The sequence below is a fragment of the Lepidochelys kempii genome, chromosome 4 (genome assembly GCF_965140265.1).
Source record: "Lepidochelys kempii isolate rLepKem1 chromosome 4, rLepKem1.hap2, whole genome shotgun sequence".
NCBI lineage: Eukaryota > Metazoa > Chordata > Testudines > Cheloniidae > Lepidochelys > Lepidochelys kempii.
Genome location: NC_133259.1, coordinates 15,143,328 through 15,162,240, shown reverse-complemented (window position 1 = coordinate 15,162,240; position 18,913 = coordinate 15,143,328). Strand labels below are relative to the sequence as shown.

Below are 18,913 nucleotides of genomic sequence, written 5' to 3'. Positions count from 1 at the left end.
TCCCATGAATAGTTCCTGTTGCTGATTGTGCTTTTGCTCAGAGTGACACTGATGTGATTCTTTGTTCTGACTTACAACTCTGAATAGCCGTGTGAAACTGATCACATCCTTGTGAATCTCACTCTGCTTCTTTTTTTGTGAGATTGAAGGAGGAGCAGCGGAAGTGCTTGTTGTTATAGTTTGCAGATTCAGGAAGACTCCCTTCATTGGCTGACATTGGAAGGTTGTCTTCCCGCCATCGAGGGTAGAAATGTAATAGTTTTCAACAATGAAGATTTAATTCTGCAGAAGTAGATGGTTTTAACTGCTCACTTGTCATGGCACGTTTATTGCTCGCTGCTGGTGAATGGGAGAGTGAATGTTTAAAGCCCTGACCATTTTCATGGAGGACCCAATTCTCATGATAACTAAGGGCATGGTTTCTAAAGCGCGCTAATTGGTCCATGCAGACCCTACTGGTGTGCACTAAAGGTTCCTTAGTGCGCTTTAATGTAGTACTGTTGCAAACAGCACTATGTTAAAGCACACCAGCAGGGTCTCCACAGGCCAGTTAAAGCACAATACGTTAGTGCGCTTTAGAAATCACACCCTTTTAGAGCATATCACACCCCCTGCATGTAGATAATCCCTACGGCTGCTTAAAGTGGGCGTAAACTACATTTACCCTCACTTTAAAACCCCTTCACATTTACAGAATGGTGCAACACATCTAAATGAGGATCAGGCCCTTTAATTGTCTTGTTGCCCTGCAAAATCCGACTGCTGATCAGACCTGGTGATGTATTTCCTATCTTCAACCAGTGAATGCATGTTATGTCCCCACAAGTGGTGGTGGTTATATTGAGGCAGCATCCAAAGACTCCAGTGAGAATCAAGGCCCTAGTGTGTGATAATCTGTCTGGACATGCATAGGGTAGCATGATCTCTGCACTCAAGAACTTACAGTTTAAAAAGAGATGGGGGGGGCAGAGTGATCAGAGGGGTGATGGGCACAGCTTTTGTTAGTGCCATTTCTTTTTCTTTTCTTAAAATTGTACATAAGGGAAAAGAAAATGTTGCATTATGTGCAGGAAAAATGAAGAAGTTAGTTTGTTGAGCCATGGAAATCCCCGAATTTCCTGAAATTTTAGCTTATGCAGAAAGTTTGTGGTATAAGCTCCCCGCTCTGATATTTGTAGCCCCTACCATCCCCTCCACTTCGATAGCAGCCTGTGCCCTATATTCAGGCCGGGGTACAAGAGCTGCATGTACGTCTATGGAGTACCCTGGAGGTGCTCCTCCGGATCCTAGAAGATTTCCATGAGTGGGGACAGGGCTGGAGGGAATGGGGCTAAAGGGAATAGTGAGTGTCTACTTGATTCTACACTCTGGGCTATGGGAAAATATGTGTTTGTGGGGCAGCTGGCAGTCAGGGAATTCCTTGGAAGCAAGGCCTTTATGTGCAGGGGAAAATAGGGCTCTGTATTTGGCATGGAACTCTGGAAGTAGAATAGATGACATCAGCTCCTTGAATCTCTCCCCTGCATGCAACTTTATCAAGGAAGTTTACAGTTGTTTGAATTTATTGTATGTCAGCAGAGTACTTATTGAAGCAGAGTCCTATTCAAGGACGGCCTTATATAGTAATTATGTCAACTTGAATTGTGTGCAGTGAATTTGTAAATAATGAATTTGCAGCACAAAATCATTCTGCTTCATTGTCCTGAGCCAGGAAAGAATGGAATTCAAAATTACGGATTGTCTTTTGACGGTGGCATTGCAGTGTTGCGGACCTATTGCACTTTCTGTTGTGCCTGAGTTTTCCACAACAAGTGAGTTTCAGAATAGATTTTTCAAAAAGGGGAATGAAACTATTTATCTGTTCATTTGCACATTACACTCTTTCAGGTAAATTGGAGCAATGGGCAAAAACGCAAAAACACAGTTCAAGTCATTCACTATGGGGCATCCTCCTTGGTCTGAGAGAATTCCAGATGTAGCAAAACCGTCATCGTTCACCCGCAGGAGGAATTTTCAATAAACCCTCTGTGTTGGCCAAACTCCGCTCCTTGTGAAGTCTATGGTACAACTCCCATTGACTTGAATGGGAGTAAAGTAGGCCAATGCTGGGTGCTTTGGAAAATCCTACCCTATTTGAGGTGGGAGGAGGATTTGGGTGAACTGCTCAAGGCCTGTGTCGGGGTTCCCTGTGTGGGGAGGTGCAGGAGTGTTTAGTTCTGGGACAAGGGAGGGCCAGTTAAGGTGTGGGAGTTCTGTGTGGATCTACTGCTAGCATATCCTCTGTCCATTGATATCCCATATGGCTGGGGGCTACTACAGGCTCTGGCCTTCAGTGAAAGCCCTGCAGGGAGATCTGCAGCCTGGCATGTGGGGGAGGATGTATTTCTTAAGGGGCTAGGCAAAGTCAGTTGAAATCAATGGGAGTAATTGGGATTTGGCTCAGGTTCCCCGTGCATATCTAACAATGGATGGGGCACCAAGGAAACAAATTATCAAACCTAGTTTGGATCAAAGAGTTTGACAGTATTTAGATATTTTTTTAAAAAAGGAAAGGCATGAGCATTTTAGTGAAGTGTAGGTGCGCTTTGTTGACTTCTATGAAATAACATTGCAGAAGGAAGAAGAAGAAGAAAGAAAACCAGAAAAAAGAGTGGGGGGCAGAGACAGAAGTGGGGGGGGGAGAAAGGATAAGACATTCCCATACATCCTTTTAAGGGGCAAATATCTCTCTCTCTCCTGAGAGTGACAGAATTAGTGTGGCTTGCCTATCTTTGAAGACATTTTCTTTTTCCCATTATGATGGCTAATCCAGTTGCCTTACACTTAGATGAGCAGCCCCGTGAAGTCACTGGCACTGCTCACGTTCATGGGTAGGAGTAGCAGGATTTGCCCCATTACCTGGATGATCCTTCTCACTTCCACTCTGTGGAAGATGGGGAATCTGGCCCTGTGCGTAAGTATTGCTGTGAAGGAATGACCAGATTTCTGGTAAAATGGGAGAATTGAAGCAGGAAGGGAAAACTTATTTTTGAGGAAAGACAATAGGCTGATGTTTCTGTTTCCAGTGAGGTCCCATATGTTTGTAATATCAAATGATTACAGGGCGTTTTTTTCTTTTTTTTTAAATTCTGCTCCTCAGGGGTGTGTATGTGAGGTGATTGTTGCTCCACAGAAGGAAGTTTAGGGATGATAAAGTAGTTTTCTGTAATGCTGTTACTTTTTTTAGCACAGGCCATTAGGGACTGAAGATTTTTGAAGGTTGGGAACAGCCTAGTTTTTAATGTCCTAGAGACAGCAAGGTTAAGTACCTTTACATTGCAAGTCAAAGCGAGCCATGCAGGTTTTATCCTTTAGGAAACCCCTTGGCCTTCATATCGAGAGTTAAGAAATAAAGTTGAGGAATCGTGCACACCCAGACGTGTCTTTGCCAAGAACTTTTGAAGCTCTTGGAGAAGAATGGGGGCTTTCTCAAGCCAAGTGAAGAAAAAGAATAGTTTAAGTTATGGAAATTTTGTGTCAAGGCAACTGTTTACTTCTAATGACAGTATTTAAAAAAAAAATCTTTTCACACTTGGCGTCAGATTGTCCCAGCAGGACATCTACTGTTGGAATTGTGAAATAACTGGTGCCAAGGGGGTGAATATAGCCTGAACTCTTTACTAACGCTCATTTTTTGTGCCTCAGATCTGATAAATCTCTCTAAGCCGTATCTTTATCCATATCTGCTTTTGTGCCTTTTGGCTTTAAGAAAAGAAGGAAATTGGCACATGCAGCTATTTTGTAATTGTCCCCGCTTGGTCCTGGGTCTGGAATGCAGCAACAGAAACCGCCAGCAAACAGGGTGGAGTAATAAAAACAAAACCTAAAAGGAGGTGTGAGGGAGGGAGTTTTTCTGACTGAAAGGTGCCACATGCGCCAGATCACGGAGAGAGTCTTGACGAATTGCTGTGGGCTGGGATTTTCAAAAGTGCAGTACGATCACCTGTTCTGTTCACTCCCTCTGGGACAGCTGGCATTGGCCGTTGTCGGAAGACAGTAGGGCTGTTCTTATGTGTTGCCCCAATCCTTCTCCCATTGTTTCTGGTAACAATCCCATTGACTCTTACGAGAGCAGGGTTAGGCCAATACTGAGCACTTTTGAAGATCCGACCTTTAGTATACAAGGCCCCAGCCCTGCAGACAGTCATACATGTGTTTAACTCTAAGCAGATGAATAGTCCAATTGACTTAAATAGGCCTATTCATGAGAGTAAATTTCCTTATAAGAAAAAACAGTGCTTTTACCATGAATTTTTAACTGAAGGAATACCATGCTTTGTTTAATTTCCTCACTTTTTTTTTCTAAAAGAAAAAGGGAAAAATGCCCATATCCCATTTAAATGGTCTCCACCTTTTCAAGTCCACACCTGGGTGAGGTGAGTAGCGTTAGTAGGAGGCAGAATGTGCCCAGAAGTCACTGAGATGAAGGAGTGGAAGTGTTCACACGCTTGCTGCTGCTATTGTGGGACCAAATGTGTTTTTAATTTGATGGCTCTGTATTGGAACAAGAAAAAAAGAGACCCAGATTCTTCCCTGCGCAACGGTCACTTTGCACTGTATCACCATTGCAAAGCCTAAAAGCCAGGGTAGCCAGCAAAGAAGGATCATCGGTGATGAGACTCCTCTGATGGTGTAGAGCCAGTGTTGCTGTTCCTGCATCACTCTGCCTGCCTGAAGCCAGGTTAGTGGGTGTGGCAGGGCCTTTGGTGTGCTCTGACAATCCTTGGCTGTTGTAACAGGTCTCTTAGGACCACTGGCAGCTGGCGTAAGCTAGAGCAGCTTTTTGGCTGCTGTAATGAATATTAATCATGAACAAAACTGGAGCTCTTCCTTGCCAAATTTACTGTTACACAACTGTGAAACCCAATTTAAATGTATATTGGATTTAAGAGGATAAGATTAACTGGCTACACACTGAGAAAATTGCTACATAGCATGGCTGAGTGAAGATGGCACCAGACTGGGATTCAGGAAGGCTGGGTTCAATTCCTAGTCAGGCAGAACTTGGGCAGGTTATTTAGTCTACCAGTAATTCTCTGGTACCTGGGGATGGTACCTCCCTACCTTACAGGGCTGTTGTGAGGATAATAAAGTCGATTATTGGTTGTGAGGTGCTTAGATACTGTAGTAATGAGGGCCACATGTGTAGATAGATTTATCTCTTGCAACATATGAACATGTTGGGGGCTCGATATGTCGCTCCCCTTCCATGACTGTAATCCTGCTTAGCCTGGCAGAACCAGCTTGTACTTTTGACTGACTGACTCTTGCAGTTTCCACTTAATCTACCATTGAGTGGTCCAAAAAAAAATATTAGGTGTTGAGGAGACCATATCTGAATGACGTCCACCTGACTTACGCAATGTAGCTGTGTCGGTCCCAGGATATTAGCGAGACAAGGCAGTTGACGTAATATCTTTTATTGGACCAACTTCTTGTCTCTCTTGCCAGCAGAAGTTGGTCCAGTAAAAGATATTACCAAATCCACGTGACTTGGCAGGCTCGTTGTATGCGGTCACAAAATTGGACCCATGTCAGAGCTAGATTTATGATTCAGTTAAACATAGGATTAAAGACTCAATACCTACAGATACTTTTGTGGTCTTTTGGATGCCTATGGATGGATTGGCACGGTGTCTGGTCATGAGCTGGCTGGGGCTTTGTCTCATGGAGTAAGAACTAGGGGCTGGTCTACACTGAAAACTTACATTGCCATAGCCACCTCTCTCTGGGGTGTGAGACCTACCCCTCTGTAGACGCAAGGCAGGTGGAAGAATTCTTCTGTCAACCTAGCTCTCAGGGAGGTGCACTGCTTTCAGCAAAGAGAGAGCCCCTCCTGTTGTTATAGTTAGTGTCCACACTGCATAGTGGCAGCTGTAGCATTTTAAGTGTAGACACAGACTAGGCAACAGTGGGTTTATATGACTGGACTGTAGAGAACTTCCAGGACCATTTCTTTTGCAGGAAATTTATCTGTGACTGTGATAGATACTGGTATAGTGTCTCATGCTCCTTGACACAGGAGCACAGTGGCTGATACCACTGGGAAGTGGATTTTTCAAGCCCTTGCCAAGTGGTCAAGAATGGTTGGTTTTCATGCTGTTTTTGTGTGTGCCAAAAGAGAGAAAGAAAATAGTTTGTCATTCCTGAGATAAAACCCTGTTTGTGGCAAATAGCCAGGAAGGTGGGTTATGTGTGTCCTTTTCACAAACAGGCAAAATAACCGTTGATCTCTCATGATCCACAGCCTTTGAATGATATTTGGAGCTCAGGCAGACAGAAGGAGTAAAAATGTTGAAATTTGTCTCAATGTGACTGTTATCCACTGATAACTTTTTCTCCTGTATGGATTAATGTTCTCTTTGAACATGCTCACTTAGGTGATTTTTTTTTATCATCCTTTCAGGGCATGTAGGAAAACCTGTGTTTCCATACTGTGACAAAGTTCCTTCTCTACCTTGGTGGGTCTTGCGCTTATTGGCAGATTTGCTCGCCTCAGAGATTCACAGCAGCCCTCAGTTGGGCCGTTTTCATGAACCCACAGTCCAGGTCAACTCCTCCTGTGTCTGACCAGGAGTTGGGAGATATGGAGGGAATCCGGGCCCGCCCTCTACTCTGGGTTCTAGCCCAGGGCCCTGTGGAATGCAGCTGTCTAGAGTGCCTCCTGGAACAGCTGTGCGACAGCTACAACTCCCTGGGCTACTTCCCCATGGCCTCTTCCCAACACCTTCTTTATCCTAACCACAGGACCTTCCTCCTGGTGTCCGATAACGCTTGTACTCCTCAGTCCTTCAGCAGTACGCATTCTCACTCTCAGCTCCTAGCGCCTCTTGCTCCCAGCTCCTTGCATGCATGCCACAAACTGAAGTGAGCTCCTTTTTAAACCCAGGTGCACTGATTAGCCTGCCTTAATTGATTCTAGCGGCTTCTTAATTGGCTTCAGGTGTTCTAATCAGCCTGTCTTGTTTCCAGAAAGTTCCTGATTGTTCTGGAACCTTCCCTGTTGCCTTACCCAGGGAAAAGGGACCTACTCAACCTGGGGCTAATATATCTGCCTTCTGTCACTCTCCTGTAGCCATCTGGCCTGACCCTGTCACGATACCTGTCAACCCTTAAGCCTGCCTGTTTGTGACAAAAGCAATCAAAATGTGTGACAATGACCAATATGTGTAATACCTGTGTTTTCTTTGCATGTCTTGCCAGAATTGCCAGAAAATCCTGGTTTTTAAACTATAAAACCTGTTTTAAGGATGCTTTTTTCATGGTATGAATTAAACATTTAAAAACAGAACAGTGGAAAATCAGATTCCATCTTGTAGAACTTGAAGGACCTCTGTTCGTGAGTCATCAGTAGTGTTGGAACCCGTATACGTCACACGCCAGCACTGATCTCTACCACCTGAGCTAGAGGAGAACAATTATCTGGTTGTGGGCCAGCTACAAACATTTTGACAGCAACTTACACTAGTATTTGCTGGACATCAGTGGAATGCTGGAGATTGGGAATCTTGGGTTCTGAGCCGGACTCTGGTAGGGTGTCAAGGTTCCTTCCCCACTCTGAACTCTAGGGTACAGATGTGGGGACCTGCATGAAAGACCCCCTAAGCTTATTCTTACCAGCTTAGGTTAAAAACCTCCCCAAGGTACAAACTTTGCCTTGTCCTTGAACCAGTATGCTGCCACCACCAAGAGTTTTAAACAAAGAACAGGGAAAGAGCCCACTTGGAGACGTCTTCCCCTAAAATATCCCCCCAAGCCCTACACCCCCTTTCATGGGGAAGGCTTGATAATAATATCCTCACCAATTGGTACAGGTAAACACAGACCCAAACCCTTGGATCTTAAGAACAATGAAAAACAATCAGGTTCTTAAAAGAAGAATTTTATTTAAAGAAAAGGTAAAAGAATCACCTCTGTAAAATCAGGATGGTAAATACTTTACAGGGTAATCGGATACAAAACATAGAGAATCCCTCTAGGCAAAACCTTAAGTTACAAAAAGACACAAAAACAGGAATACATATTCCCTCCAGCACAGCTTATTTTACAAGCCATTAAACAAAAGAAAATCTAACACATTTTCTAGATAGATTACTTACTAACTTTACAGGAGTTGGAAGGCTTGCATTCCTGATCTGTTCCCGGCAAAAGCATCGCACAGACAGCCCAAACCCTTTGTCCCCCTCGATCTCCAGATTTGAAAGAATCTTGTCCCTCATTGGCCATTTTGGGTCAGGTGCCAGTGGGGTTACCTTAACTGCTTAACCCTTTACAAGTGAAAGAATTTTGCCTCTGGCCAGGAGGGATTTTATAGCACTGTATACAGAAAGGTGGTTACCCTTTATTTTATATTTATGACTAGGGAGAGTGTTGACTAATGGTTAACATGGTAGTTGCAAACAGCCTTGTAACAGGATAGCCAGACTTTCTATAGATATGCTAGGTGGCTGAGCTGGGTAAGACTGAGGGCTGCCATTGTAGAGACCTGGGTTCTAGTCCTCGCTCTGCTTTAATGATCTTGTTTTTTAGCCTTGTCAGTCAACCTGTTTGTAAAATGTGGGATGATACCTTATCCTAGAAGTGAGTCACACACAAAGCATTAGTTAATAAAAAGGACTCTGAGATGCACAGACATATAAAGAGCAGTCAGTAGAGGTGAGATCAGAAACTTTGGTCTTCTGGCTCCCGGCTGAGTGCACCTTCCCCTAGATTTACGAGCATTCTGTATGTGAATCATTCTCTCCCTCATCTCTGGGTGAGCATTGGTTGATGTGTTGGTGTAGCAGAAAAGGCTGCCTGGTTCAGCTGAAATGCAGAATCTCCCATAAAATCCAATACCCTTGAGAGCTCTGGGCATTCCTGTTCTGCTCTGCATGAGGATTAATGCCAAAACTTGGTATATATGCTTTGACGCTGACCCAAAGCCCATTGAAAGACTCCCATTGACTTCACTGGGCTTTGGATCAGGCACTTTTGGATTGTACGTTAGGATTAGGATCCATAGGAAATGAATTTAGGAAGCTACACAGAAATTCCAAGGGCAAAACCAGACATTAATATTTGTTCTGAATAGAGTCCCAAGTTAACATATTAGTCCCTGTGGTACAACGCTTAGGAAATATTTCAGAATAAACAGGTGTGTAAGAATTTGCAAGATCGGGTCCTTATTTTTATTGCAGAAACATCCATCGTGTTCTCACAGAGCACATACATGTGAAATCAGTACATTTTAAAAAAATATATGCATGTGACAGGGGACGCACTGCTCCCATCCTCAAAGGCAGGGGAAGAAAAGGCTTCTCTTCCCAGTGAACTCCCTTTTGTCTGGGCCTATCAGACTTTTTCTCTCTTCTGCTTCTTCCCCCACTGCACTTTCTTCCTGTGCTCTTTGATCCGGTCTTCTTGTTAATGGACCAGTTAGCTCATTAGCTGCCCAATCACGATCCGACATGGTAATCAGGAACTCCTCTCCTTAATCAGGCCCTCCCTGTGGCCTAATTGGTTTAAACAGTGACCAGAGCGTCGGTTGCGTTGCTGATTCCGAGCACTCTGTCCCATTGCATTTGTGAAAAACATGTGCATTGTTCATTCTTGTCTCACTGTTCGGTGTGATCTCAGTTGCTGATGGTGTATTTCGAAATCTTATTCATATTTTGATATTCTCTCCTCTCCCCCCACCCCCACCCCCAATAGATACTGAAGCAGTCATGCACAGAGATTTTATATTTGGAACCATCAAGTGTCTGCGTGGGAGGTAAGTTATTAGAAATGGAAAATAATATACAAATAATTATGATAGTGCTGTTTTCCTCTTTGTGTAAAATGTGTAGCTAAGGCTCCACTAGACAGAAAAGGAATTAAGGAAGGATTGGATTCTTCCTTCTCCCTCCCTATTAGGATGGTTGTTCTCGAACTCTTCCACTTGTAGCCTAGGATAAATGCAGTGTAAGAATTTTGAGGGATGGACAAACAGCTCCCACTCTCAGTCCTGTGTCTGGCAACTCCATGTTGTCCAGTGGATGACAAACTGAGCGATGTTGTTACTATCATTATTAGTAATTGTTTGTATTGAGATAGCATCTAGGAGTCCAGTCGTGGACTAGGCTCTGTACAAACACACTATAGTCCTAGTCCAGAAACTCCGGAGGCAATACACTGCACATTCTCTAAACCACCATGCCGGTCTCAAAGCCGTGCGTTTTACTACCCAATTGTCCACCTTAAAGGTATATGCAATTTTCCATGTCAAATGAAATGGATCAAGTTACATTTCAAGTCACAGAAATATGTTATGTAAACAAATACTGTAACCTTGTAATTAGTCAAAAGAAATCAGAATTACAGTAAATCAGTTTCCTTCACTAAGAGACTAGCAGAATCTGTCATAGAAGCTATACTGTTGTTCTTGCATTCAGGGTAATGATACGTTCACATGTAACTCCATGTACAGCTGCTATGATCATTTTTTATTTTAAAAATCCTGATAAGTGTAATCACATACATTCATCATAATTTTCACTATGCCATGGACATATGGACTTTCAACTTTTTTCCACGTGATTCTGAAAACAGCAGTTTGCTGATTTGTATTACTAGAAGAAATATATGTTAAAATGCTAGAGAATAGTTACACAAAATTGCAGGCCAGACTTGAAAGGTAGTGCAAGTGTTAATTTCCCCTGAGTCTGACCTATTCCTAACTTTTTTTCTTTGCCTCTTTCTGATTTCACAATCCACATATGCTTTGAATTCAGGCAAAATAAGGTTATTGCAAAATCTTGTTGTTCTGTTGTTTTGTTAAAAAAAAAAAATACAAAAGTGACTGGATTATTTGATTCCAAGCAATGGCTTAAATAAATAAAGACTCTTTAGTCACTCAAAGAGAACTTCATGATCACCGTCCAATTTTCAGAACAAATTCAAGCCAGCCGATATCTGATGCTCTCAAAGGGCCAGATGCAAAGTGCATTGAAGTCAACAGGAGTCTTTCCACTGACTCCAAAGAGTTTTGTCTCAAGCCCATATACCTTATATTGTAGGGCTCAATAAGAACTTGTAGGCTTGCTGTGCTTTACATAGTATCTTGTTTGTGGGGCTGAGACTCATGAAGTTGACCTTTCTGTTGCAGAGCATGAGGATATGGCCTCGCCTTAGTTGCTAGGTGGTCTTATGCATTTCAAAGTCCTTTAAGCATGGAAACTAAACTACTCTCTCACTGCAGGCTGGTTCTCTCTAGGGGAAATGTGAGGCACACTGGGGCACTGTAGCAAGGCGGTATGAGTAGGTTTGCAATGTTACTGCCTCTGCGGTCCCTGTTTTGTAGCTGGATGACTTGTATAAACCTGGCATCTGCCACGCCCACTCAAGGCTGATAATTTTGTGTTTTCAGAGGAGTTTCATGTTGTCCTCAGAGGAAGTGGCTTCACACTGGGCAGAAGACAAGATAGTGTTACTTGCACCTACCATGTAAATGGCACCACCATTAGTAAGTATGAAAGTCTAAGATAAACTGCAGTGAATCCAGGATAAATCACCACAAGTGTGTCATATAAGTTTATTTTTACTGTTGTGAATTTTCTCTGTCACGTCTCTATTTTATGCAAATCAGAAGGGAGGAGGGATGAAGTGAAATAATAAAGGAGGGTACTGCGATGGCTCACAGGACTGGTAATGGGATATAAGTGTTTTTGCCTCTTGGTCAGTGATTTTGAATCCAGGCCAGGTTGGTATTAACGGCAGGCTGTTGTTCATGTTTAGCCGTCCAGCAGCCTGTAGGAAATAAGTTGGTGGTGTCAGACTAGCTCCTAATGGGCAGGTGTCAGCAGAGAGGCCAAGGAATGGGCCCACATTCTCAGCCCAAGAAGTGGTTGTTCCAGGTCACGCTTGAGTTACATTGGTGGCTTGTGTTGTCAGTGTCAAAGTGTCACCTGTTTGAGGTACACAGAAGCAAATCTAGTTCCATATAAAAACGCTGGACATCCCTGCCTGGCAGTGGAACCGCTATGGTTCTGCTCAAGGAGGTGGCTAAGCCACAAGGATTATGCAGGAAACGCGTGCCTCTTGTGGCACGGGGTCCAGCATAGAAGTATTAGCTTTATTAGTATAAGCACCAGTATAAAAGTACTTATTCCAGTTCAGGAAGCAGGCTAAGCTATTCCAGAGTAAGGCACCTTTACGCTGATGTAACAGTGTTCACACTAGGGCTTTTACTGCTATAACTATTTTGTTTATAACCAAAAAACATCGCACTCCTAACTGAAATAATTATGCTGGTAAAACTTTTAAGTGTAGACCAGGCCTAAGAAAAGCAACAAGAGAGAGGGAAAAGGGTTTTGCAAAATGCATTAGTGCATACAAGTTTTAACTGATTGTACATCAGGATAGACCTACATGGGTTATATAATAATTATTTCACTTTTGATGGTAAGAGGTAATGGGAACATTGTAGTGCAAATATTATGCACAGGTGAGAGTACATAATAAGATTAACAGAATGGTATGAAAATTATTTTAACATTGCCATAATTTGTGTAAAAATAATTGACATAAGTGACCTGCTGGAGCTCTGCTGTGAAATTCCCAATAATTATAGCAAATAATTGGATCTGTGCATGAAAGTTCTGCTCAGCAATTTGAAAAATGAACTCTACACAGCCATAGGGTGTGGATAGCAGTGGCTTAATGTGCTCGTTTTACCTCGAGGATTTGTGTATAAAAAAGGTGATTGCAAATAAAAACACCTTTCTGTGTTCATGTTTCAGTACCAAGGGAACAGTTTTCTACATTATATTTTTTGCTTTTATTAATATTCATAATTGGCCAGATCCAACAGTGTTTAGTTCTTACTCAGGCAAAACTCCAGTTAACTTCATTGGGAGTGATGCCCGAGTGAAGGACTGCAGGAGTTAATCCATAGTCAGAAAAGCTCTTAATGAGAGAGCGAGCAGACTTAATTTTACACAGCTCTTAGAAACTTCAGTTAAACAAATATCATAAGGGAAAGAGAATGTAAAATTTCAGGAAAACACTCAGGGCCTGATTCTTTGTTCCCCTTCATCTTGTGTGGTCATTTGCACCACTGCAAAGGGAATATAAAAAGCTTCTGTTTTGATTCAGTAATGTTTTACACCCACTTTGTTCTGGTACAAATGACTACAAGTTGGGCCCTCCTAGTAAACATCCGCTATTTTTGGTGTTCGGGAACCAAAGTGACTAGCTAATGGATTTTGCCTTACGAAGTAAATATCCTTAAAAATAAACCATGATTTGAGAAATGAGTTAAGAGTAGGCGTATAGAATAAAACACAAGGATTTTGAGTAGTTTCTAGTTTATACAATGCATTCACTTTTCCCCAGATTCCTATCTTACTGTACACAAATGTGTTTCCATCACATTTGTTCCACTCTTCAGGATATGAGGTCCTGATCACATGTGTTTGTTAAAGATCTCGCAGAACAGTTTGTAAGAGTAAATTTGCTAGCCCAGGTGGTCTGGCTAAAGTCAAATGGGGTAATTACATTCTGTCTATATAAATTGTCCTTCAATTTCAACTGAATATGACATTCTGACTTCCTGTCATAAACTTGTGCTGATTTGCTCTGACTGTAGAGTATAAATAAGTTGCTGTGATCTAGGTCAGAAGTGGCTACCATTCAGAGGAGGGTGGAGTAATTCTTGCACATGTGACTACAGTATTCTGGTAAAACGTAATTATCCAGATGGCTTGGGGAACATCTGAAACATTTAGATCATTGTAGATGCAGAAGAACAAAATTGATTTTCTTTATTCTTTATCTACATTTCAGTTTTGGGAGAAATATCTGAAGGTTTTGGAAATATGGGTACTTTGGATGTGAATATTTGCATCTACATGCAGACCAGCTGCCTAGTGGTTAGGACTCCGGTGTTCTATTCCTGTCTCTGCCACTGACTTGTTCTGTGACCACGGGCAATTCACCTGACGTCTCCATGTCTCAGTTTACCCATCTAAAATAGCAATAATATTACAGACTTTCCTCCGTTTTAGCATTTATTACTAATAATGCTACTACCAACATGCAGTGCCAGAAGTGCTACTGATGCATGACATCAGATGTTGTTAGCTCTTCTAGAATTATAGGCCAGTAACATTAGGCACTAGGGGCCTGATTCTCTGATGCACTGCACCTTGTTCGGTCATTTACACTCTTGCAAAGTGGATGCAAAACACTACTAAACCAGAATGATAGTATTTTACACTCTGGTGTAAATAACACCACCAGATACAGGAGTGGCTTGGTGGTGTGCTGCATGGTGCTGCCACGTTGCCTGGGGCAGGGTAGTTTTATACCAGAACACAAGCAGAAGAGAGTGACAAAAACCTAACGTGGGCTGACGGTGCTTTGAGCGTGGGCAGCAAGAAGAGGAGGAAGACAGCCCCATGAAGGGTACTGAGTGAGTTTCCTCCTCCCAGTAAACTCCCACTACCCGTAAGCCTAATGAAAGGGGGGTGAGAATATACACTCGAGTAAGTGTTGATCAGGGTGAACAATAGTGATAGAATTGAGCCCTGTTTCTGTTGCGCACGCACACTGTCTTCCTACTTTGGGGTTGCCTGTAGGACTGACCTGGGGGCAAACAATAATTTTGTAGGATTGTTTGGTTTTAGATGTTCGATTTGGTGGGTTTGTTTTCTAACATTTGTAAAGAATTATTACCAAATGACTACTCAACTATAAAATGTAACCTTAAGACAAAAGCATGTGGCCATGTGCTCATCCTCTCCCCCCCCACCCCGCCATTGCAGCTAGCCCCAGTTCTGGCATGAGCAGTTGGTGCAGAATGTGCCACCTAGAGATGTAATGTGCATCTCCCACGACCTAGCAACAGCTTCCTCAACCGTCTCTAAGCCATTTGCATGTCTGGCTTTATTGATCTGCAGGGTGGAATTGCCTCAGAGCTTACTCCTGCAGAGAGGTGGTTTCCTGATTGTGTGCTGAGTTGTGCCTTTAAGGCCCAGTCCCAGTACGGCACTGCCCAGGGTGAGTTATGAGAGGGACTTTGCCTCCAGGTGTCAGACCTCCTCCCAGAGTCCTTTGCTACACATGATGGGAGAGCTCCGTTTGCCCTTTAGAGAGTATTGCATAGGCCAAGTGTGTATGGGGGTGGGTGGGACAATGGCCTTCCTCTCTGACCTCTCCCACCTCTTTTGGGGTATCTTGCACTCCAGGAGATGGGTGGAAGGACCGCAGTGTTTCCCTGCTGCTGTGCAGGGGCTTCTTGTGTCCTTCCATTACCCTTTCACACCTGCAGAGCAAAGCCTGACATTATGGTAGTTAACCTTGAGCTATAGATAAAAATGCATACTTTGTAAAGCAGCCATGCTTTGGCGAGAGCTTTGGGATCCTTCAGAATGAGAAACGCTACAGAATTGTAAGTCATTGTAATAATGGTCGTTGGCTATAATGGATAGAAATTAGGAGTACAGGCCTGCTTATAAGAACCCGCCCTTCATCTTCTAATTAGTAGTGACTCTGTCAATATTATTAAAAACACTTTCTCACTAAACCCCAGTTCAAGACTGCACTAAAGCTCACACTTAACTTGAAGCAGTCACTGGCACTTAAAGTTAAGCCTAGGTACAAGTGTTGTCCTGTGGATTTACACACAAGTGCCTTCCTGAATTGGGGCCTGAATAACTTACAAAGTCAGGGCAGCTTTGAATCAAACCAATATCCGAAATTCATTGAAGAAAACTAGATTGCGTCATATTCAGACATGTCAGCTTCCCATGTAACTGCAGTGCAATATGTTACGCTCATGTGATGCTTTCTTTTTCAGATGAAAAACCAGTAAGGGTGGAATCCACTTTTATGCTCTGTCCAGCACCTGTCCTACATAAAAGTGGCCAGTAAGTACTTGGTGAAAGCTTTGTTCTGTATCTATATCCACTGATGCAGAATTTAATTGTGTGGGGTTTTGGTTAAAGGCAATTCTATTTTTCTTCCTTGTGTTATTTCCCTGGTGTATTTTCCAGCTTTGGAATGGGCTTTAAATAGTCAGCTGCGTCCAAACTGATTTGGACGGTGCTTTAAAAATGAATATTCAGCTAGTTTATTAAACCCTGAAAAGGTCTGGCTTGTCATAAGTTTTATGCAGATTAGCTACTCTTTAATAGGACTTAAGATGCTTTCGTCTGGATAATCTTTGGGCTCATTGTTAAACCTCTGACATTATCAGTGACACTTACAAGCTATTATTAAAATTATGTGTCAAGATATGTACCACTGCTCAACATGTAATGATAAAAGGAGGCACTAATTTAACAACTGCAGCAGTCTTCTAACAACATCATGGTCTAAACCAGCCTTATTCTAGATGTCACTGGCTGTACATTATTTCTACAGCCTTGAAATCTCCACCTCCCAACTTCAGACATGCCCTAGGCTTTTAAGATCACTTTCGCTTAAACTTAATTTCTTTTACTTAGGTTTTCTGTTTAATGCTACCATGCTCATCAGGAATCAGAACTGTGTGGTGATTATAATTAGCTGTCAGGCCTTTACACTGTAAGAGGGGGAAGACTCTCCGACCATTAACCCTTAGAGGAGACAACTACTACAGTAGGAAAGAGGAGTTTGGGATGAGCTTTCTGTTACTAAGCCAGTACTCGAAACAGTAGTTTACTGCCTTAGGGGGCTTCGCTGGCCCTGCAGCATGCGTTTAAAATGTTTCACTGAATCAGGATGTGTAAGGTGCTGGCTTATCTGCAGCCCATGAAGGATCCACTGTCACACCCAGAGCCTCTTTCTTGGCACGGTTTTACTTCGCAAACACAAAAACACCCTGGGCTACAGCTCTCCGGGGATTTTCCCCTTTGCCTTTCTCAGCCCCTCCTGTTTCTGGACCTTTGGTAGGATCCTTCTGTGCTCTTTTAACTGAGCACTGCCTGCCAGGGCTTTCTCCTCTTTTCTGCATTACTCCAGCTTCCCACTGCCTCCCCTCCCAGGGACTTTGGCAGCTTCTCCCAGGGAACTTCTGCCATGCCTGCCTCTGGCACCTCTCCTCTGCTTACTGACTGCCTGGCTCTTTTTAGCCCCAGGTACTGCTCTGCCTTACTAATAGCTGACCATTGGATGCACATCTGTTTTGTGTATTGAATGGCGGTTTGGAGGAGAAAAGTTGCAAATGAGTAAACTAAAATACCTTCAAGGGATGAGCTGCAGTGGAGGGGTGAGAGGGAGCTTGCATTATTTTATAATGGTGGAGAAATGTTGAGAATTAGGTTTTGGGGAGAGGGGATGAGTTTGTAATCTGGTTATGATGATGTCCTGGCGATGAAATTTGCTTTTTCATAACTGTATGTGATGTTGATGTGTCGTAACCAAGATGTATGTCTGTTAGAGCTGTTCTGCTTGGATATGACTCCAGTGTAATTCCCACTGACTTCAGTGGAGTTTTGCTGGCATATCACTGGAGTAATGCGGCAGCCAATAAGGCCCTGAATCTGCAGCCACAGCAGAACAGATTTTGATCTTGGCTAAGATGAATTGACATCATGCAGAGCTATGAGAAAACCAATTTGAGCATCAGGAAGGCATAAATTAATCGGGTTTAAAAACTCATCCCTTCCTCACCAAGCATAGTAAAACTGGAGTAATGCAGTGGTAACTCAGGCCCACAATGTAGCATAAACACACTGGAAATCCTGAACGTGTAACTAATCACCACCATAGCTAGTACTAGCCTGACACTATGGCAGTTGAACATGAAATGCACAGAATATTGATCGATCAATATTAAAACACAGTGTAAAGTATTTGAACATGCTGTATTTTTGTTGTTCAGGAAAGGGCTTGTTGGGCTGTGAAGTGTCACAGCAGAAGACAACATGCCATATTGTAATTGCAAGGCAAACAAAGTACCTAACTGCAGGGCAGTTCTTTCCAGCAGCGTTCAGAGGAAATACAAGCTGTAGATTAAAATATGTACAGATTCGACATAGCACCGCTTTGGAAAAGTTATCCAGCTATAACATGTACGTCCAAAACACTGCATGGAAGAAAAAGTCACAAGTTTTGGCTTAAAGATAAGCAGTACGCGGCAAGTCAGAAGATTGACAGCTATGAAAGAAATGTACATATTTGAACTCTTGACTTTCCATTGGCACAGCTCAGACTGTTGTTGGATACCTCCCAGTAATTCCTTATGTAGTGGATCTAATATTACTTCCTAATGTAGCAGCAATCTGCATGCTGTCTTCTGGAGTTCTTTTTAATGGAATTAGAAATGTTATATAGATTAAGTACAACAAAATATCAGACTAAGTTCATTTTGTAATTTAACTTGCCTTGAGTTGTTTCCTATGTGGATGCGGGGGGAGGGGGGGAATACAGTAGTTTCCCGCTTCATTTTTCCTCTTCGGTACTTACACAATCTTTAATTCATCAGCCTACAAAAATTAAAAACGTTTATAAGTACGGCAACATCTATACGGAGCTTGAAGAGGCAAAAAATTCTTAAAATAAATCCATTTGGTTGGCAAACCACTGGTTTTATTGGATTAATGCCAAACATATTTCTGTTCTCTCTATATCTGGCTGCTGGCTGTAGTTTGTTAGATACCCACAAAATACTGCCTGGAGATTTATAATGTGGCATTTCTGACAAAGTGGTACATTTTTAGATAGCAGCATGAAGCAGGGTGATGTGGCAATGTCAGCTGATGTGGCAGTGTGCATACAAAATTCCTCTTCATCACAGTTACAGATGGTATGCAAAATGAAGTTTGTACCCAGATAAACTTTTTTTTTGGTAGGTAGGTACCTGGTGTGCTAAAAGGAGATGTGACTTGGGATTTTTCTGTCTGTAAATATGAAGCACTGTGTTATGTGT

The 18,913-nt window shown here is 42.6% G+C and overlaps 1 protein-coding gene across 2 annotated transcripts in view; it reads left to right on the top strand.

The window, feature by feature from the left end:
* ANTXR2 (ANTXR cell adhesion molecule 2) overlaps positions 1 to 18,913 on the top strand; it is a 172,451-nt gene that overhangs the window by 29,984 nt on the left and 123,554 nt on the right. For both annotated transcript variants that reach the window (XM_073340477.1, XM_073340476.1), the window contains exons 8-10: positions 9,733 to 9,793; positions 11,429 to 11,524; positions 15,860 to 15,929. In XM_073340477.1, coding sequence (XP_073196578.1) covers positions 9,733 to 9,793; positions 11,429 to 11,524; positions 15,860 to 15,929 — 227 coding nt within the window. The remainder of the gene's footprint in view (positions 1 to 9,732; positions 9,794 to 11,428; positions 11,525 to 15,859; positions 15,930 to 18,913) is intronic.